This window comes from Choloepus didactylus, chromosome 9, assembly GCF_015220235.1.
Source record: "Choloepus didactylus isolate mChoDid1 chromosome 9, mChoDid1.pri, whole genome shotgun sequence".
In the NCBI taxonomy this organism is placed as follows: Eukaryota; Metazoa; Chordata; class Mammalia; order Pilosa; family Megalonychidae; genus Choloepus; species Choloepus didactylus.
This window is the reverse complement of record NC_051315.1, coordinates 89,139,583-89,161,691: the sequence shown is the minus strand read 5'-3', so window position 1 is coordinate 89,161,691 and position 22,109 is coordinate 89,139,583. Positions and strand designations below refer to the sequence as shown.

Below are 22,109 nucleotides of genomic sequence, written 5' to 3'. Positions count from 1 at the left end.
TCCACTCATCTTACAGCCCCAAAATAATATATACAGAATCTTAAATTTTCTGTATTCATTTTGGTTCCTTAAGTACTAGAGGTCTAGCAACTAGCAACTCCAAGGAAATGGCACAATTTATTACAGGTAATAGAAAATATATACCAGGTGATCTTTATAATCCACAGAGAAAACTTTTTCAATATGTCGTATCATGGTGGTTCATTTTCCTTACCCAGTCAACCCTCACATTCTGGAATTTTTGCCAATTCTGGTTCAGTTTCTTGCATGGTTGATGAAGGTCAGTTTATGCCTTTTACTTTGAGTACACCCAAACTTGTCAACTGTTATGTGAACACAGTATGCCATGAAAGGATTACAGATGTTTCAAAATATTATCAATTCCTTCATCCCAAGTCAGTCACCTCCAGTGCAAGCAGGCTCCTTTGTTAGCCCCAATGTGCCTTGTTGAGTATTACCATCTTCTGGGTAATAACTCTTCTGGCTGGAAAGCACTAGAGAAATGGCTTGCTCATTTTTTTTTAAGGGATTTTTGAAGTTAAAAATTTCTTTTAATGATTCTAACTCTGATTTGGGATATAAACCTACCTTGTTCTACTCACTTAATCCATTCACTTGCTTTATGAAAATTATTTCTAAATCACTGTCACCTTTGCTTAAATTTTGTATGCCCTTTACAGTGTATTCAGCTTCCCTTATTTTCTTCAAAATGATGAGTTGTTTGGGGATTTGGGGAAACATCCAGAATTCATTCTAAAAGTCACTTCTTGTAAATCATCCAGTTGGGTCTTCTCTATTAAACATCCTTCAAACCAAACATCTTTATACCCACTAGGTAAAGATAACTGACAATACAATTTTCACTAACATGATTTAATCCCAGGTTGTGCAATTTCATAAGAATCTTGTCTCTATTGTTTAAAAAAGTACAGTTCATTCTATATGGTAAGTCAGACTTTCAATAGGGTCTGTCTGAATAGGGTCTTACATAAGAATCCAGCTACATCTTTTCTCAGAGACGTGCTAGGTTCCAATATCAATAATAGTTTAATCTTCTCTGACATATCATTATATGGACTCAGAATCAGGAGTTCTTGTTTCCTAGCACATATTTCATCTTGAATCTCAGTGCCACCTTCATTGAAGTAGCAGCAAACAGATTTTATTTTATTTTGATTATCTTTATAGAAAGTTATTTACATAAGGACAAAGTCCTTTCATGTTTTTTCAGTCATATGAAGTTCTGTTTTTCCTTCTTCTACTTGTGCAAGTCAAAAAGTTCTTGACTCTGCTGATCTCTGCTCCAAGTTCTTAATATATGGAGTAATCACATCATTTTATCATCCAGATCAGGGCACTTGAAAGTGAAAGAAGGCACCAAAAATAATTAAAATCATATCATGTTTAAAATATGTATATATTGATCAGCAAAGAAGTCTCATTTTAATAAACTTATAAAATCATTCTATTCAAAACTATTTTTCAGAAATAAAATTTTAATAATATAATACTGTTCCAGAGAACCCAGGACATAGGTAACCCCATTAATAAATTGCAAAGTGAATGTAACATTAAATAGGTATCCAGAAGTATAGCTTAACCAATTAAGGAAAAAAATCTTTGTGATTTTAAAGGCCAAATCAAGTGCTCTCTTGACTACTATCCTCTTATTCCATTGGAACCACACTGGGAATGTCAATGAGGGTTTTTATAGCTTCTGGAAACTTGTTAGTCTCTGAATTGTAACTAACAGTAAGTTAAAACAAGAAACCACAAATACAAATACCTGCCTTTTACCTGGAGAACTAAGTGCTTGCATATACTTTGTATGTTCTTAATATTTAAAGAGAATTTTTTCAATCTGTGGATTTCAGCTTTTCAATCTTATATTACAAATTCCTTTCTATGAATAATAGGATATTGTTAACAGAGAAACTTAATGCACTTTGTCATTTGGTATGAAATGAAGGGCAGAGGATTTAGGAAAGTACAAGAACTCAAACTTACATACAACAAACCAAAATATAAACTTAGGTCAAATGTGTTGAGGAGTCACAAAGACTTTGTACTACTACCAAAATTGGCAAATAATTTTAATAATAAAACACACACATAAAATGAAGTATAGTCTGGAAGAGGTATTAAGTCAAAAGGGTTAGGAGTGGACTCCTCTATTACTTTAACCATTTAAGCCTTGTAGTTTCCATTTTAGCCATTAATATGGCTATATAATAGATTGAATTATATTAGGTATAAACCTGTTTCCCATGTTATAAACATAAAAGCATAGAACAATGTAACTCATGGGCTAAAGTAAAGTTTCAAGATTCTATTATCCCTTACTTTATATTTGAAACTGAGTCTACAGCTATGGATTAGTCTTAAGATATTAATTTAAGATGTTGGTAGCTTTCACTATATAACTAAATTTGCTATAAAATTTTGGTTAAGTCATTGAAGATTGTTTAAAGTCCATGATAATATTCCTTATAAAAATTGTATTAATTTTGTTGTCTATAAAATTTTGCTTGAACTATCACATTTTTGCCTACTATATTATTCTAAGAGTAGCACCTTATAATTTGTAAGTACTTAACATATATTATCTCATTGTATCCACTCAATATTTTTGTGAAATAAGCAAGCAATTTTTTATGAATAAAACAGTTGAGGCTTAGAAAGATTAAGAGACTTGCCCAGGATTACATCAGTATTAAATGGTAGAACCCAGAACTTCAGATTATTAATTAAATGTTATCAACTATATAATGTAATACAGTGATAAACTGTCACCTGTATGGAGGCAAGCGATGTCAAGGGGCAGGGAAGTTCTTGAAGAACACAATACATTCAGAAATATTTTTTGTCTCAACTAAGAGTTATGGACCATCTTTCACTGAATCACTAAAATTAAATCTAACACAAAGCATTTAGGAAATGGATCAGAAAATATTTCATTTTTAAAATAAAGAAACAAATTGTGATGAACATGCAACAATGTAATCATACTTTCTCAAGTAACCCGAGTATGAGTCAGTTTCTTGGCCAAAATGGAATACTCAAGAATTTAATACTTTTTTTAAGATTGTTCATAAAAAAAAAACTTTCTTAAAAAGTACTGTGCACAGACGAATAGATGGATAGATTGAATGATACCACAAAAGTGGCAAAAAAGTTATAATTGGTGGATCTGGTTATCTGGGGGGTTTGGGATATGCTGGAGTTCTCTGTATGGGGTTTGTATCATTTTTGTAACTGTCTTGTAAGTTTGAAATTATTTCAAAATAGAAAGTTTAAAAAAATGTATTGTGCAAGTCAGCATTCTGGGAAATTTAAGAAGGAACACAAGGTAAAAAGAAAGGGCCTCCAAAATACCCCACAAAAATTTTAATCCCTCTGATAGCAAAGGATTCCTACAGGTTGTGCCATCTAGTCTATATTTTTGGGAACGTGGCACACTTGCATGTTTTTGAAAGCATAAAGTCCATTAACAAAAAACACATGGATCTTTGGTGTTTTTTCTTCTTTTCTCTTTCTTTTTTTTCCTTGTTTCTTTTCTTCTTGATAATAACTATTATATAGACATTTATCAGCCTTTGTACAGACCCTCTGTGTCATTTTTGCTGTTGTAGAAAGGGGCTATTCTAGTTTAGTTTTCATTTTTTTACATCCTCATAGCAATTACCAAACTCACACCACTTTTTATACCGATAAAATTTGGTGTGGATTCTAAGATAAATGGATTATCATAATTGCCTACTGAAATCTCCTTAGCTCAAAAACTTTAGGTTAAATATGGTGTGATATAATTTTCTTACAATATTAATTAGATAAACTATCTTTAACTTATTTTACATTACTTCATAAATGTATTTCTTTTCTGGTTGGAAGAGTATTTTGTACCTTCACAAAAGAACCTGAAGTGATATGAATAAACTCTCCGTATAACTGCACAATTTAAAACATTTTTAATCCTAGAGGTATTTAGTCTGCTATGCCATAAAAAATTATCCAGTGTTTTCATGACTTACTTCTGATATTTTTAATTTACCTATTCTAGCACTGACAAGCTCTTTCACTGCTGGTTGACATGCTCAGAGTCTTGCAGGTCAATAGAGTGGCTTATATACCCAGATAATGGAAATTATAACTGTGTATATCAACCATGCTTCTTTACACAAATTTTGTTTTTTGCTTTAGAAGCTTTAGTTCTTTTCCCTTAACTATATGTAAGTTGCTAGTTAACGTTTTAGAAGAATTATTTGAACACTTGCTATAAAATTTCTGTTGTCAGATTCAGGTTGGGGAGTTGATGTGACCCAGGTGCCACTTCAAAAGTTTTATTCAGCTATATTAAATGAACTCAGCCCCACTGATGCTTTCATTCTTCTTGAGTCACAGATACATTCAAATGCAAATCATATAAGACAGCCAAAGAAAATGATGGAGTTTTTAGGCAAAAGGATTTGGTGACACCTTTATGCTTTGAAGTCGGCATTTAGGCATTACAGATGCCTTAGGTGAAACTCCTATTCTCAATGTCGTAAAGCAGTTTATTAATAATCCCCTGATTTTCTCTGGATAGTTGTTTTCTCACCCATAGGATCTGACTTTAATTCTGTATATCACTTGGAACATAAAATTTTTTTAAACAATCTTTACTCAGAGTTCATCAATGACACAAAGAAGTATGATCCAGTAATTTAGAAATGCCACTGGTTTTGGCTGTTCTTAGATCCTTCCTAGTAAGCTTCTTTTTACAAGCAATTAATTCCCAGCCCTAAAATGCCTCCTTATGCAGCAGCAGGTTAAAAGGTAATCTACTCTTTCTAGTGAGAATTTTCCTAAAGCACATATTCTCTCCTCAGAACCCAGGCCCAAATAATACCTTATTTTTAAAATCTTTCCCTTAAGTAATTATAAAATAAGAGCCATTTAAAATGCATTAAAACCCTAATTTTCTTTAAATCTCTTAATAGGAACCAAGGTTACATTCTGTGAGAAGAAGCTTTTCTCAACCTTCATCTGTAGGTTTGAAACCTCGATATTCTCGAAGCCCACTTTCATCCTAGGAAAGATTTCAGAGCAGAGGATTCAATTCTTACTCCACCTTCCTCTACTGATTCTGTTAAGTAGAATCTTGGATATCTATTTTATCCAATAATAGACAATAACTAGCCCCATATGTGGTCTGATAACAAATATGAGGTTTTGGATTTGCTTAAGGTTAAATGTTTTTGCTTTTTTAAGGGAATTAAAGAAATCTTAATAGCCAGAACATTGGAGATACAAGATAAAATGGTTTCCTTTATTAATTCACCCTCACTTAAGTTAATAGACTTATAATCTGTAACAAATAGAACAAAGTTTATATCTATGATAACAAATATATTGATAAAGTTTGAAAATTTTGATCATCATCTGGCTATCTTATCAACCTGATAACCTTATATACAACCACTTAAAAACATCTTTGGTGTTTGGATGTTTCAGTTTCATATTTGTAGACACAGCCATGGGTGTATAGAATACAGGAGCAACAGGCCATTTGTAATATGATGTAGTTAAAGACAACACTCTTGTGTTAGGAAGATAATATATGTAGAATAGATTCTAGCTTCCACATGACTTTGGTTCCACTGTATTTAGGTTTGTATATATTTTATCAACATCGAATGTTTTTGAAAAAATTTTCAAACTCTAGGTGTATATTAGAAACATTAACACATATTTGTTAAAAATAATTTGTATATATAATATCCAGAAATCTGTCATATTATGACTATTTTTCTCATCTAAATTACTATGGCTAAAGTTGACACTGTTCTTAAACATACTTAAAGATTTCTCCATATCTATTACTGACCCTCTTTTGTCATTCATATGTTAAGTATACACTTCTTAAAATATCTTAGAAAGTATAAGCATTCACTGCATCTATCATGTCAGAGTAGCTGCATATTTCTTCCTTTAACACAGCTACATTTTCAATTTTGCTTTTTATCTTTCATTCATGTCTTAGTTTGTGATGTTTCTAGGCTTTTAAAAAATTAACCTTTACTGCATAAAATTTACCCATTATATTGTACCTTTTAAATGCAAAGAAGTTACGATTGCCTGCTCTTCCAGAATTGGAGAACATTTTTACAATTAAAAAACGGCACACTGAAACTTTTTAAAATTAAAAAATGGACACACTAACTTTTCTCTAAATGCTGTTTAACATGTATCTCAACTTTATTATGTAAAAATATTCCTTTTATACATATTTGGATTAATAATAAAACAAGTTATATAAATAGGCAATATTTAAACTGACTACATTGAAATTTACCATTTAATGAAATTTAATTGCACAATACTAAGAAAAAGTGTAATTTTCTTCACTATTTTAATTTCATGTCCACTCCAAGAACTATAGTGGTTTTGCACTTCCTTTTGTGTGAATAAAATAAAATTTTAAAAACCACAGTATTATAAGGAGGATGATAACCCAATTATAACCTTAATTTTTTTATCCTGTCTCAAAAAGGATAATGAACTTTCCATTGAAATTATATATACTTTTTCTGTATATCAATTTTAAAGTTTCTGGGCTAATATATTTAATCTGAGGAATAAATGTTCTGGCATACCCGATAAGCACTCCATCTATATGAAAATATTTTATTTTGCTACAGTTATTTTGAAAGTAACATTCTTTGTCTTAAGATCTGGTGTTCTGTTATTAGAGCCGTAGTGAAAATATGAAACAGTCTATTTAATACTCTGCTTGTCTGTTGTTTTCAGCATACATTTTAATCCTGTGTTTATTTTTCCAGTTTATTCAGTGTACACCAAGGCATTTTTGTTCTAAACCTTTTGAAAATTTTAAAGTCCAAGAGTAATTGTATTTTGCTTCAAAAAAGATTTACATTTGAAGTGTTTTACTTAGCCAGTTTATTTTAGGCAATTGTGCTCTTTATCAAAATGTATTGATGTACTTCTATATTATTTTCATTCAATTCTATAATGATTATATTACTTTGTTTTTCCTCTCCCTACATAAAAAACTGAAGTGGTATAAAAATTCATTAATGTATTTAAAAAAATGTTCTCTTATTTTAAGATAGGGTAACATATCCATAATAACAAAAACAACTTTAGTAACTATAAAAGATCAATATTTTAGCTTTTAATTGCCAAGTTCCTTTTTACAGTGTCATGATAAAAATGAGCAGAGATACAGACTAAAACCTCAACTTCTGAAACAATGAATGATAGTATATAAAGGAAATATTTAGTTAATATAAAAAGCATTGCCTTAAAAGCATACTTTTTTTTCCTTTGGTGTTCTGAAGAAACCATTTGAAGGATAATTTTAAAGTATTCATTAACAATTGGGATGATTTTAATACTCACAGTGTGTTTCTAACTATCCTATTTAGGATCTTTGTTTTTAAAATGTCTAAATTTGGTACCAGAGAAAGCCACACAATATCCACTTACATATTTTTAGCAACACCTAAGAGAAACTTCCTAAAATCCTTATCTTAGTGTCTAATCTATTATTCAAAATATTCAAAAAAGATACTAATACAGTTACATTTTTTCTGCTCTTGTATAAGCACTAATAAAGTTAACCTTACAATTGTTTTATTCAGGTCATTTCCAATTGTTTGTGAGAATTAGTTTCAGTTGAAATAACACATTTACTATCCTAAGTATATCCTTTTGTCACCTGTGCCAAGGGAAAAATGAAAATAAACTCAGCAACAAACCTGTGTTTACCAAATAGATTCTTATGCCTTTGCCTTAGCCATGTGCCTTTCTCTTTAGAAAATGACTAGTTTAAAACTCTTGACCTCAATGTACCTGCCTTCACATAAATACTCAAACATCTGCCTCTACAGACTTTTACCAGTGAGTTTTGATAACGTGGTTTAACTTGGCTAGTCCCTTTCTCACTGTTCTCAATGTTAGTCAATAAGTTTTCAGTATTTTTCCTGTTTTTCTCTCAGAGATCAAGTTGATACCCTAATTTTTACACTTAGCTACACAGTTACACATTTATCTTTATTTTTATGTCCCCAAGCTGATAGCTCCACTTTCAGATGGTCTCCATGGATTATGGGATAAGGAAGAAGTACTGTATACTCTCCTTAGGCTAGAAAACTAATTTATGACCTCAGTTACATCCAAAATGTTTTATTTTAAAATTGTCATAGATTATCTACCTTCTAGAGGCTGATTTTTATGTGGATAACATTTTAATAGGAAAACATTTCTACTTTGATGATTATTAACATTTTTTAAACTAAGGCAGACAATGTTATAAAGAGTGTTAAAAGTATTTTCTTTATATCCAAACAACAACAAAAAATACTCCTAACTCAAAATGGTGTGAAAATCTAACCACCAACTGCCATTTAATTAACCTTACATATTTTCAATAATTTTCTTTATTAACTATTTTCTTCTCTATTACTTAACTATTTTCTTCTCTATTTCTATCTTACAGATTGAAATTTGATTTATACTTAATTACATTCCAGAAATAAGTTATAATATAAAACAGAACTCAGGACTAAACAGTTTTGCTTTTTATGTAAAAAGTAGAGAGTTAGGGATGTATCTTTTTTTCTGTAAAATATGTTTTATAGAAATTTAAATATAAAAAGTAATGCAGTCATTTCAATTTACCAGGATTAAACATTCTTTACTTTATGAGAGCCTTTATAAATAAATCCTTTTAGTAAATGATTTTTTAAGGTAATCTAAAATAAACTATATAGGATTTTTCTTTAATATATCCATCTAATTTTGTCAGCAAGTCATAACCCAACATGCAAAAAAATCTGAAAAAGCACCCACCATGCCTTGCTAACTATGGGACTATGTTGCTTGCATTTAAACAGAGTTCTGAAGAAATTACTTAAAAGAGAATAAAGATGTAAGTCTTTTTGTCATTCCAAGTTAGCAAGGACTTTAATATCTTTTGATACATTTTTTTAATGTGTTTTTATTTATATAGGTTTCATCACCCTTCTTCAGGGTGTAGCCAATGTCCAACATAATAACTACATATCATAAAAAAAAAGTAAAATATGACAATGAGTATTCTTTATGATTAATAATAAAATCCCTAATTTGGGGAAGTTAGAATGTATCTCAATGGTCATATAAGATACAGGAATTATCCAATATGTGACATTTTTGCTAAGGGGTTAGTGTTTGGTAATAACTGAAGTCACAGGACATTTAATCTGGTTTCTGCAAGCTTGTTAGGAAAGATGTCATAAGAATACAGCAATAAATGTTCCATAAATTCACAGAACTTAAATTGTTAATAAATAGATGTCTTATAAATGTTCATTTGTTTTAAAACTGTTATGTATTGAATGAAAAACTTCCAGTGTTTGTGACCTCTAATAAAATCTCTGGCTTTGTTACTATAATAGTTAATTCAAATAAAATACTTGAATATTGATATGTTTTGATGTTTATAGAGATAAATTTGTATTTAAAGTATTAATCAGTAAAGTGTCATTTCAAAATACTTAGAGTCATGAATTTATGACAGTGTACTTTCATATAAGAGGAGAACTGTTGGAATTTGGAACATTATTCTGAAAATAAGAAAACCATAAGAAAAAAAACATATGGTTATTAAAAATTTTAACAATTTGCACCAGCACATATTAGCAGGTTTAGGATATAAAGATAACTACTGAAAGCAAAAGAGAAATATACCATATTTCATGATCAAGGTAAGTATGTTTTTCTAAGTTTCTATTTTGGCATTCATCTATTTCATAATCCAGCTATTAAAAAACCAGTTTCTCATCTTGAAATACTAATTGATGTATTTCAGTTAAATGTTATTTGAACTTTTCATCTTCAGAACTGTGAATGATTCTACTACTTCCTCTTCCCCATAATACGTAAAACAGAGTCTTCAGTATATACTCATGACTGATTGGTGGTGGTGCTAAAGGTAGTGCTGAGGCTTTGGCATCAAGCCAAGTTTGAGTCTAGGCTCTCCTGTTCTACAAGTCATATAACTTTAGCCAAATTATTAGTCTTTCTGTCTCTCAGTTTTTGTCAGTTAAAGAGGGAAAGAATAATACCTATTTCATAGGACTGATGGGAAAAGTAAATGAGAAAACAAATAAGGAATACAGAACTGTTTTTTCCCTTTACCCTCACTTATCACAGAACGAAAAATTGGAAAATTTTGGCAAAATTATGGCCTTGGGATTCTCCCCTTTTTGGGGCAGCAGGGGAAATTCTCCCCTTTTAATAATGCACAAAGAGGACAGACTAACAGTTATATTTCACTGGTATTTCTATTCAAAAAGCAAGTTGTTAATTTCACAGAGGCATGCATGGAAAAAGATGTTTTAGAATCATAAAGCCTTGTCTGCTATGTTTTTCTACTTAAGCTTAGTAGTGATGATGCATTTGATAGTAAACATTAAAGCCTGATGTGCGAATGTCTAATATGAGTTGTTGTATTTTAACTTTCTCATTGCATGGTTTCTACAGGCTCTGGACTCAGAAATGGCAGTTTCCATTTTTTGTGGACTTGCACATTTCTTGTCATTTTCCATTTTAGCCTTTTTTATTTTGAGGCTATGTTGTTAGATCATACAAGTTCATAATTCTTATAACTTTTTGAAGGATTATTCCTTATATATGGAGTAAAGTCCCACTTTATTAAGGGTTTTCCCCTTCAGTTTAGATGGTCTAATATTAATATTGCTATACCAACTTTCTTTTAGTTAATATATACCTAGAGTATCTTTTTCATCTTTTATATTATGTTTAAGTATATCCTCAAATTGCATATAGCTAACTTTTTTATTTAATCTTGAACATCAATGTCTTTTGACATGAGGTTCATCCTGTGATGTTTTATTTTATTACAATTACTGAAATATTTGTATTTCTACCATCTTATATGGATTTTCTATTTACTATATTATTCTTTGCCATTTTTTCCCTCTTCCTGTCTTCTGTTGGATTGATTTTTCTTTAACCTTTTAATCTTTCTCTTCATCTGGCTTGAAAGAGATATATCCTATTTGTATTACTTTAGGGATTAACCTAAAATGTGTAACATGCATACTTAGCTTTATATTTTTAATATTTATAACTTTTTAACCAATAGACGCTTCTAGGCCAGTGAAGTCAGACTGCTGAAACTACACAAAATTGAAAGTTATTACCCTTTTAAAAGTATTTTTACCAGGGGAAAAATGTATAAATTATCGTATTTTTATTGAATATAGTAAAGTTATGTGAAAAAATAGGATGATTCCAATCTATGACAATCATGAACTAGTTTTTGAAAGTTCATTTTCATGTTAAATACCATAAACCAGTGATTCTCAACTAAATGAGGGATACATGCCCAAAGCATGCTACTTTAGGAATGCTAGCATAGAAAGGTTAGTACCATTTTCCCTATACCATACACTGAGAAGGTTGGTATCCCCCAGCTTATTCAGTAACTCTTCCAGGCCCTCTGCAGATGTACCATGCAAAACTCCTCAATGACCCAAGGTAGGGCCTGTCTCTCCTTGGAGCTATAATTTTCTTGCAGATGGCACACTTGATTTCCTGAAACATCCTGACATCTCACACTACCCTGTTGTTAAGTAAGGAGCTGTGGACTTTAAAAACTATGGTAAGTAACTCTGCCATAAGCTAGAAAGGGGTAAATACTAGATCATGGCCAAGAACGGAATTTCTCTACGTCCTTGCGTTACTTTGGTGAAATCCAGATATGATTGAACCTCCCAGTATCTGCTCATGAAAAGAGGTGGAGTAGAGGATTTTTTTCAGTTGTCAGGACCATAGAAGATCCTCTTGGCTTTTCCCATTTCCCTTCCCTCATGAAGATAATCAAGAAAAATTGACTAGCGAATTACAATCCTAAGCAAGGTATTTTAAATATGGCCAACTATCTCTGTTACAAGATTCCCTTAATTCAGAGGATCCATACTGGGCAACCAAGGACTGCCTAAAAACTAAGGAGAGCCCCACCCCAATCAAGGATGGCAGAGTGAGAGGCTTCAGGGGATCTGTTTCCCCACAGAAGCCTTGAACAACATCAAGAACTGACAGAAACATCTTTCTGACAGCTCCAGAGAACACTTAAAAGTGTCGCAGTAACAGAGTAAGCATCAAATCAAGAAAAAGGCCACTTAAAAGCAGTAAGATCTCTTGGCATCCTGGTTCTTACACACACACACACACACACACACACACACACACACACACACACACACACACACACACACACACACACACACACACACGCCATCCCCTCACCTGCTCAGTGGGGAGCTGGCCTGCACTTCCAGGAGCATGTATGTCTGGCCCAGTATGTCTAGTGGTGGCCTGAGAGACTGACTCAAAATTTACTTCGTGTGTAGATGGCTTACAGAACTCCTAGAAAACGCTGTGGGAGAATAGTCAAATTGTGCTGCCTGGGACCAAGAATTGCTAGCTGTAGGACATACAGTACAGTGCCCAGACCATGAGGAAACTATTTCCTAGGGAGGCGAGGGGAATTTATATCCATGTAAATGGGGAAATTCTTAGAGCCATGTGCCCATCCCCAAGACAAGCTGCTTACACAGAAAGGATCAGGGAGCCCCTACACTTTGGACACCTGGGAGCGATTCTTCAAATTAAGTGTATAAATAAACCCTAAAGGAGAGCACTTGCACTGGTCTATCTGCAAAGATTGGGAACAGCGTTTTATTTTATTTTCTTTTTTTTTTTATTTTTTTGGTTAGCTCCTGGCATTCAAGGAAAGCTCTGTCATAACACTAACTGGATACAGTCTTAAGGAACAGACACCTCAGAGTCTTAAATCCCAGTGATAACAGGCTAAACTGTCCAATTATCCAGGCTTCAACAAAGAGTACGAAACAAAAAGAAACAAGAAATGATGGCCCAGGAAAAGGAGGACCAGACCTGGGGCATTTCATACAAAGACTTTTAAGAAATGGTCCTAAATATGTTCAAAGAGCTAAAGGAAATCAGGAAAATGATAAATGAACACAAAGAGAACAAAATATAGATGGCAATTATGAAACAGAACCAAACAAAGCTGAAGACCACAGTAACAGAGATAAAAAATCCTCTAGAGGGGTTCAAAAGCAGATTGGAATCCATGTTCTACATAAAGATGGGGGACAGAGAGGTACAGAACAAAGTTTACATATGCTATTGACGTTAGTATCAAAGTAAATGAGATTGGTATAGCTTTAGGATGTTAAATTTAATCCCCATGGTAACCACAGAGAAAATATCAAAGAATATGCAAACTCATAGAGACAGAAAGTAGAGTACTTGTTACCAGGGGTAGGGGGCAGGGGCAGTGGGGATTTAATGCAAAATGAATGTGGGGTTTCTGTTTGGGGTGAAGGGAAAGTTCTAACAGATGGTGGTGAGGGTACTGCAATATTATGCATGTGATTAATCCCACTGAATGGTATGCTTGAGAGGAATTGGGATGGGAAGATTTATGTTGTATATATGAAAGAGGAACTAAAGAGATAATGACAGTTAAATGCAATAATGATATTGGATGGGATCTGAGAATGGAAGAGAAAAGGCTCAAAAGGACACTTTGGGACATAAAATTGGAGTACAGAATGTACGCTTTATATCAATGTTAAATTTCTCAAACTTGATAACAGCACTTAAGGTGATTACATAAGTGAATATCCTTGTTCATAGGAAATGTACATGAAAGTATTACATGTTCAAAGAGTAGGATTTATCTAACCTCTCAAATATTCAGAAAAGGGATGGATATAAGGGAGAAGGGAGGAAGGGAAGGAGGAAGGAAGGAAGGAGAGAAAGAAAAAAAACAAAAACAAGAGAGGCAAATGTTAAAATTGGTGGATCTGGGTATATGGGGGATTGGGGGTACACTGGAGTTCTCTGTATGATGTTTATATTATTTTTACAACTGTCCTTTAAGTTTGAAATTATTTCAAAATAAAAAGTTTAAAAAAAAACTGAGAAGGAAACACCAATTCCACCTCTGAACTGGTTGGTCCCTTTCCTTCTGCTCAAAGACTTTCTTGGTGATATAAGAAGGCCTCTTAGGCTGGGCTTCCCCCATCCTCTAACTCAAGAAAGAATAAAACACTTTTCAGCAGGTTAAAATCCCCACTGATTAACGTTAATTAATTTGGTCATTACTATTCTGGCCCTGATAACAATATTAACCTCCAAATTTGATGTTTTCCTCCTGATAAGAGTGAACCAATCTCTCCAAAGCGCCTGCAAGGGGAGGGGGCAGGGACAGTTGTGTTGTGCTAAAATAACATATTTCATACAGTCTTAGTTTTGCAGGGGACTCAAAGGCTTTCTTCTTGAACTGATTGCCCTAACATGTGCTCCCGTTAGTTACCCCAACCTGTGCCTTAGATCTCTGAACTTGTAACTTTGCTGTAAAGATTGATACATGCCTGTCAATATGTCCACACCCTTTTAGGTCCACTTGCAAAAAAGATGATGGCAGAGACCCACCAAGGCTTATAGCACCCCAAAATTCACCAGTAAGAAAGAGTGTTCTATATTCTGATAGAATTCTTCTGGATTGCAGGGAATTGCCTCCAGGAGGCAGTTACAGATTGAGGAGCATACAGCAGCTTCATGAACAGAATCTTAGCCAGTACTCCTGCCCTCTCCCACAACCCAGCGCTACTCTAAAGCAGGCCAACACTGCCACTACATACCCAGATCCAGGAAACTATCCCATAATGCCCAAAGAGGAACCTACTGAATGCTTAGTACTGTCACTTACTGTACAAGCTATTTCATGGTTATAAGCCCTCCTACTTAGAGGCCCACAATCTGACCAACTACTGGCTTCATGTCAGTTTCAGCACTTCCAGATCTAAAGAGCTATGTTCCGATCACAGATTTAACTATGCAAAAGACCTTGTGCCTCAGGGCCTGTGTTCCAGCCTATACCTTTCTTGAGTATGTGGACATCAACTTTTAATATTCACTTTAACCTACCGAGTCCACGGGTCCTTCAAGAAAAATAATGAGGCCTACTTACAGATTAACTGCAAAGTTTCAATGCATTCTTAGAGATTGTACCTATTTCCTGCTCCTGCCTATCCTTGACCTCTATATAGCTGCCCATTTTCATAAATTCAGACCTCTGAGGTTCCTAATCTTTGAAGTTCACTTGTAAAAGAGCCCTTCAATATACACTAGTACTAAAATATATATATTGCCTACAATTTCCTACATGAATTCATTGACATCTTAATGACATTCTCCTAAAGTGATATGATATATCCTATAAACATCTGATCTAGGCAGTCCTCTATCACCACCTGCAAACTGCTTCCAGAAATACCTCCAAAATGAATATTTGAGAACCTCAAGGGTAGTATTTGGGGGAAACTTCCTTTTTAGTCAAGGGATCCATAAGATGCCAGATAAGCTATTAACAGTTCTGGAGCAGAATTCTTTCTCAGAAGAACCTTAAATCCAGGGAATTCAATCCTTGGGTCAATTTCTCCCAGAAGCCAAACTGAGTGAAGATCAATTACCCTGCTTGGGAACAGAAATTCTTCCATTAAAGCCATTTCTAAGTTTGATGGTACAAATCTGGTGACACTATGGCCAATATGCTTCTACATATGTATCCTGGAATAGCTACAGCAGGACAGGCCAAATAGTCCACCTGTTTTAGAGCTGTACAAGGTTATTATTTTCTCCCAGAAAGTAGTCAGGATGCCCTCTTTTGGAAGTGCATGACCCCAGTTTAAAGTTTTACCTATCCTCCACTTAAACTGTTAAACTGCCAAATGAAATGGAGCACATCAACTGAATACTCAAAGGATATGGTTTTACCTATTGTGTCTCCTACAGAGAATATGAGTGGTCCACCTTCCAAATCACCACAGAAGTCAGATACAACTTACCACACTTCACACAAAATATTCCTGTCATCTCTAATATTATGCCCTCTCTTTTCTGCTTCCCCTATTTTCCTGTGCCCTTGAATACCACAATAATCCTGGTATCCAGTTAAATGCCTGCATAAGTACAGACTGCCCAAAAGGAACTCCATCAACACCTTCCGGCAAGATGAGGTACAGTATACTGACCAGCAGTAAACCATAAGAAATATCATTCAAGGGGAAAACTCTCTCTCCATCCATGATGGATACTGTTAAGCTTGCCATAAGGGTACTTCAAGGGGCCAAGAGGTTATCCCACTGGTTTTCCAAGTCTGTTGCCCTTCATCCATGTAAACACATCCCATCTTTCACCATTCCCTGCTCTATTCAGCCCTAAGAGATACTACACTCCAGTAATCTGCTCTAGTAATCCCAGCAGGTAAAAGGAATATGTCAATATGGGAAGTCTAGGACTCTAATTTGAAGAAGAGGAAGGATCTGAAAGAACATTTGTGGCAGCTTCCTTTCCACTTTTAGAATGCCTCCAAGCATTCTTTTCCAGCAAAACGTTTCTAAGCAACAGGAAATCCCTCACTACACTGATAAACAGAAACTGGAGCTGAATGGTAGTACCTAGGATAAATCTGGGGTAACCACCAGCACAGTAGTTTACTTCATAGTGAGCCCTCTCTGCTTGCTACCATACTTAGAATGGATAATTCAAGGCAAGTTCTCATTTTAAACTTTGGCCTAGATGCCGAGTCACCTATCAGATATAAAGCTGGCTTACTGTGTTGTAGTCACTGTATAGACTGATACGTTAACATCGTCTCTGATGTTCTCTTATGGAGCCTTGGAGAGATCACTAAATCCAGTTTGAGATTCCTGGAGTACTGATCATTGCCTCCCTTCACCATCACCTTCAACAAATGCAACAGAGAACAGATCTGAATAAGGTACTTACAAATTTTAAACTTTAATAACTTAAGAGGGTAAACGAAATAATCAGTAAAAACTACCTGACAGTAAATTCACATTTATAATTATTATACAGTTGCTATATTGTATTAGAAATCCTGACTGACAAAAAAAATCATATAAGGTAAATTATGCCTGTGGATAACAAAATTAAGACTATACAAAATGTGAAGAAAATAATGCCCTTTTAACTATTTACAGATTTTTATCATACCTGTAACCAAATGTTATTAAAGTTTAAATTTTAATATACCAAATATTTTAAGAGAGCTTTATGGTTTATCATAGGTAATCCAAACTTGATACATTTACTTGTTAGCTTACCAAACCTTTAATAGAGTAAATGTCATTTTTTAGTAGTCTGAAAACTGGATTCTGATTTTATTCCTTTTTGTTAAAACACAGTAATGGCAAATAATTATCCCTTATTTTTTAAAAAGCAATAAAAATGTAATTATCTGCAAAATTAAAAATAAACAAATTTATTCTAAACATTCTGAAACCTCAATGTACAGGGATTAAATGTTTGAAACTAAAGCCATCTACTGGTTGAAGTGTAATGTTACAAAACACAGTATTGGGAGTATTAACTAACAAAAATTTAGTGAGTCATGATTGTAGGAAATGAAAATATGGGGATGAACCCAGACAAAAATCCTTTAAACTAAGATACTGTTTCTCAAAGTTTTAATAATAGAATAGAGACCCAACATATATAATAAAGTAGGACTACTCTGGTAAAAGCTGAGGTAGGGGGCCTAAAGCATAGCCTCCAACCCCTCCTCTCAATAGTAGGAGTCACTGCACTAATTTGCCCAGGAAACTGAGGCCTGGCCAAAGAAAAACATGCCATGAGAGGTAGTCTGGGCAAATAAACTACTTGTGGTTTGTCTGAAAGGGGCACAATAAGAATAGTATTAGCAACATCTCTTGGCCATCTTCCCCCAGAGACACCCTAGAGACACTGGTGCCCAAAGGACAGTGGTTAATGGGCACAGAAACTGAAGAGGAGGGGATAGGAACCTGAAAGACTACAAACCTCTTTTCACAGGGACAGAACTTACATGCTCATCTGATGCAATGCCTTAAAATATATTAGTATAACTTTCCTGAAAATGCAAAATATAAAAATAACACATTTGCTTTTTTACCATAAGTCAATAAGAACTAAGTTTCTAGGTCCTGTGGGCTTTCACCAACCAAGCCCTGGACTGGTCCAGTCTTGGAAACAAGAGCCCAGTTTCAGGTCCCAGCCTCCTCCCTTCAAAGGGGCAAGGATGTCCATAGAACCGAGGCAAGAAACAGAGCTCTCCAAGGCCCCTCTCTGTGGCAGAAACCCCCAGCCTAGACAGCAGCTTGTCAGCTAGGGTGGGAGTGACTGGCTGGAGCAAAGTTCCAAAGACTCGCAAACATTCCAAGGCCACATGAAGTACAGTACCCAGCCAGGGAGCATCCACTGGGCTCTCCCAGTTCAACTTCCATGGTGCATGCCTCTGGACAAAGCCATTAGTCTGCCGGACACAGATGGATACTGCCTCCAAAGCCTTATAGATCTGGAAGTTATCATAGTGGTCTGATACCTGCTTGGGCAAAGAGGCCACTGCGTTCACCAGAGCATAGTCCTCTGCCTGAGCACGAACTAATGGCCCCACCAACCCTGGCTCACTGGGGAAGCAGGCAGTGCAAAAGATGGGGAAAATCCCAGAAGGATTTATTCTATTGGCAGTGCATCTGTTCAGAAGACCTCCCAAGGCATCTGCCAGCTCTGAGTCCAGCAACTTAACCACTTTTTCATCATAGTAGTCACAGTCCCAGTTGGGGACACCCTGCCGAAGGAGAAAGTAGCGGAAGCCATCCACAGTGTAGTGGTCAAGGCAAGCCCTGGGATCCACCACATTGCCCAAGCTCTTGGACATCTTTTGGCCACAGACTGTCCAGTGGGAGTGGACATAGATGCGATGTGGAGGGCTCATGCCCGCCCCTAAGAGGAGGGCAGGCCAATAGATGGCATGGAATTTGAGAATGTCCTTGCCTATGATATGAGACGTGAACGGCCACCAAGATCTGAACTCAGCACCTGGGTAGCCAATAACAGTGAGGTAGTTCACCAGGGCATCCAGCCATACATAGATGGTCTGGGAATCGTCCCCAGGCACCGGAATGCCCCAGTGCAAATGGCTACTCCTGCGGGAGACAGACAGGTCGGGCAGCTCCTCCTCCAGCCACTGAAGAACTGCACGATGGAATGGCTCAGGGGTAATGGCCTGAGGGTCGTCCCGTAGCCACCGCCGGAGAGGTTCCCGGAACTGTGAAAGCCTGAAAATGTAGTTTTCTTCCTTGGTCCAAGAGACGGGATGTCCGCTCTCCAGAGACACGGGACAGTCCTCCCCTGACGGGCCTGGCTGCCGGGTGACCTTGGCTTCAGGCAGGAAGCATTCGTCGGAGGCGCAGTACCAACCTTCATATAGCCCCTTGTAGAGCAGATCCCGATCCTTCAGCACCCCCCAGAAATGCTGCACAGCCAGTCGGTGCCGCGCCTCGGTGGTGCGGATGAAGTCGGTGGAGGCGACGCCAGCCTCCCGGAAAAGCTGCTGGAACTGGGCAGAGACTTGGTCGCACAGCTCGGCCGGGGCTAGGCCTGCGGCGATTGCCGCCTGCTGGATCTTCAGGCCATGCTCGTCGGTGCCAGTGGAGAATCGCGTGGCGGCAGCGCTGGGGACTCGGAGGCAACGGTGGCGGTACAGGGCATCCGCCAGGAGTGCCGAATACAGGTGCCCGATGTGTGGCGCCGCGTTCACGTAGAAAATGGGTGTTGTGAAGAAGACACGCTTATCGCGGGCACCGTCGCGGTAACTGAGAGGGCCCGAACAGTAGTGACGTGGGCCAGACGCTTCCACGAGCGAGACCTTACAGGACCCCGGGAGTCCCAGCAGCCGGAGAGCAGAAATTCGCAGCATGACGTGAGTCCGTAGACACCAGCTGCAAGCTGCGGAGGCGGCGCTCTAGAAGCACGTGTGACGGGCGCATGCGCAGCAGTGAATGCGTCGCCGCTTCGGGCCTAAAAGGTGATGAAGTCCAGTGCGCAGCGCCGCCTTTCTGCGGCGGCGTCCACGCTTTTTAGCCTTCGTTACGCTCCTGGCCGCGAGTGCTCGGTCTCCGGCTTTAAAATTGTGATTTGTGGACACTCCCAAGAAAATTGGCTTAGAAGAACTGGATTTAGGAGAACTTATGGAAAAAAAGATAAATTTTTATTGTTCTGTAACGTCCTGTGTCTGCTGCTTTGAGTTGTATTTTATATTTATGGATCGGTTTCCTTCTAAGAACTGTGCTGCTTGAGGGCAAGAATTTTATTTTCAGGCATGTCTCAAACCCCAGTCAGTGATTAGCACATTTTAGGGCACAGAGTATGCCCTCTGCAGTTCAGAGGTGGAATGGAAAGGCCCGGATCTAGTCAACGTAAGAGTCTAAATGTCATCCAAATTTTATCTCAGAACCTAAAAGGCGCTCAGTAAATCTGGACGGGATGGAGGAAGAAAGGAAGGAACAAAGAAAATTATGTAGAGTACATGAAGGAGAGAGAAGAACCATAATAGTAAGGAAAATATTTTCTCTAAACATACTAGATTTTGGTTGAATCAACTAAAGGTTGATTTGTGATGTGCAAATCCTTGTCAACAATTATTGGGATCCAGGGGGATGTAATGCAACATGTCACGTGCATATGTGGAAGAATCTATCTTCAGATTTATTTCTCAAAAGTACTTTTAGTAATTTTCTTTTAAATGATCTTGATAATAGTGTTAAGTTTGCTCTTAGTAAGGAACCCCAGCTTTTTTAGTCAGAAGGCCTCAGGAGCCTGGAATTGGATTGATAGAATTTCCATGGTTAATAACACACTCTCCTATGTCTGCCCCCCCCCCGTTGATTTCATTTAATAATATATATCATTTACTCATAAAATGAAAATGTGTGAACCCACAACCCAGCGTAAGTACTAGGAGTGGTTCTCAAAGTGTGGGCCCCAGAACAACATCAGCAGCACCCCAGATCTTGTTTAAAATGCAGATTCTTAGGCCCCATGCTAGACCTACTGCATCAGAAAATTCTGGAGGGGCCCAGCAATCTAGGTTTTAACAAGCTCTCTAGTAGGTTCTGATGCACACTGAAGTGAGAACTGCTGAACTAAAAGATTACCAATGACTTAAATATGTGTGCTTGCTTCCTATCTTGTCCTCCTATCTTTGTCTTAGAAGTAACCATTGTCTTGAATTTTGTACTTTCGCATTCATATTATCACATAATATATCTAAGTAACGTATTGTTTAATTTTACTTGTACTTGGACATGATAAAAAAAAAGTGTGTCATACTATATGTAGTCTTCTTGCCTTTTTTCACTTAACATTTTGTTACTAAGATTTATCAGTGTTGTTTCAGGTAGCTGTAGTTCATTCATTTTCACTGCTGTATAATACTCTGTAATGAGTGGAGGAGTCTGGTAAGTTGGATCTGACCTCTCTGGTGATACTGAAAGTGGAACAGTCAGGTTCTCTGTAGGAGATATAATATGTAGAATAAATATCCTGTGGAATCTCAGTTGATGTGCTCTATTTATTTGATCCACAGTTTAAGAAAAGGCAAATGAAGGATAAAACTTAAAACTGTAGGGGATGTACAATACCCTCCAAAACAAGGAGACAAGTTGAGGCTAAGGGATGGGAGCAATCAGGTCCTCAAGCATTTCTTATCATTTTTTTTTCCCTTTTTCATTGAATCCATGCTTCAACAAAACAAATATACACGGGTTTTTTTTCCCCTATTGTGCTAGTTTGAATCTGTTAGGTACCCCATAAAAAGCCATGTTCTTTAGTGCAGTCTTGTGGTGGCAGACCCAAATGTGGGTTAGACTTTTGATTAGATTATTTCCATGGAGATGTGACACCCCACCCCACTTAAGGTGGGTCTTAATTAGTTTCCAGGAGTCCTTTAAGAGAGCTCTCAGAGAGAAAGCTCAGAGATGCCTAGAGATGCAGACAGAAAGACATTTGAAGATGCTAAGCTAAGCTGAGAGATGAAGGCCAGAGTTTGCTCTGGAGAAGCTAAGTGAGAACTCAGAGATGCTTAGAGAGAAAAAGCCCAGAGACATTTTGGAGACAGCTGTTGAAACCAGAACCAGGAGCTAAGAGATGAAACCCAGAGT

At 36.3% G+C, this 22,109-nt stretch overlaps 2 protein-coding genes across 2 annotated transcripts in view; one reads left to right on the top strand and one right to left on the bottom strand.

The window, feature by feature from the left end:
* BOLL (boule homolog, RNA binding protein) overlaps positions 1-5,136 on the top strand; it is a 69,427-nt gene extending 64,291 nt beyond the window's left edge. Inside the window, 2 exon segments of the mRNA XM_037849580.1 lie at positions 4,980-5,056; positions 5,058-5,136. Coding sequence (XP_037705508.1) covers positions 4,980-5,056; positions 5,058-5,136 — 156 coding nt within the window.
* Positions 5,137-16,892: 11,756 nt separating this feature from the next.
* On the bottom strand, positions 16,893-19,901 carry MARS2 (methionyl-tRNA synthetase 2, mitochondrial). Its single transcript, XM_037849540.1, has one exon. The coding sequence runs from the start codon at positions 19,865-19,867 to the stop codon at positions 18,086-18,088; it is 1,782 nt and encodes a 593-aa protein (XP_037705468.1). The 5' UTR covers positions 19,868-19,901; the 3' UTR covers positions 16,893-18,085.
* Positions 19,902-22,109: the final 2,208 nt, after the last annotated feature.

Coding starts and splice junctions, on each gene's coding strand:
- MARS2 (XM_037849540.1), bottom strand. CDS start 19,867: ATGCTGCGAATTTCTGCTCTCCGGCTGCTGGGACTCCCGGGGTCCTGT.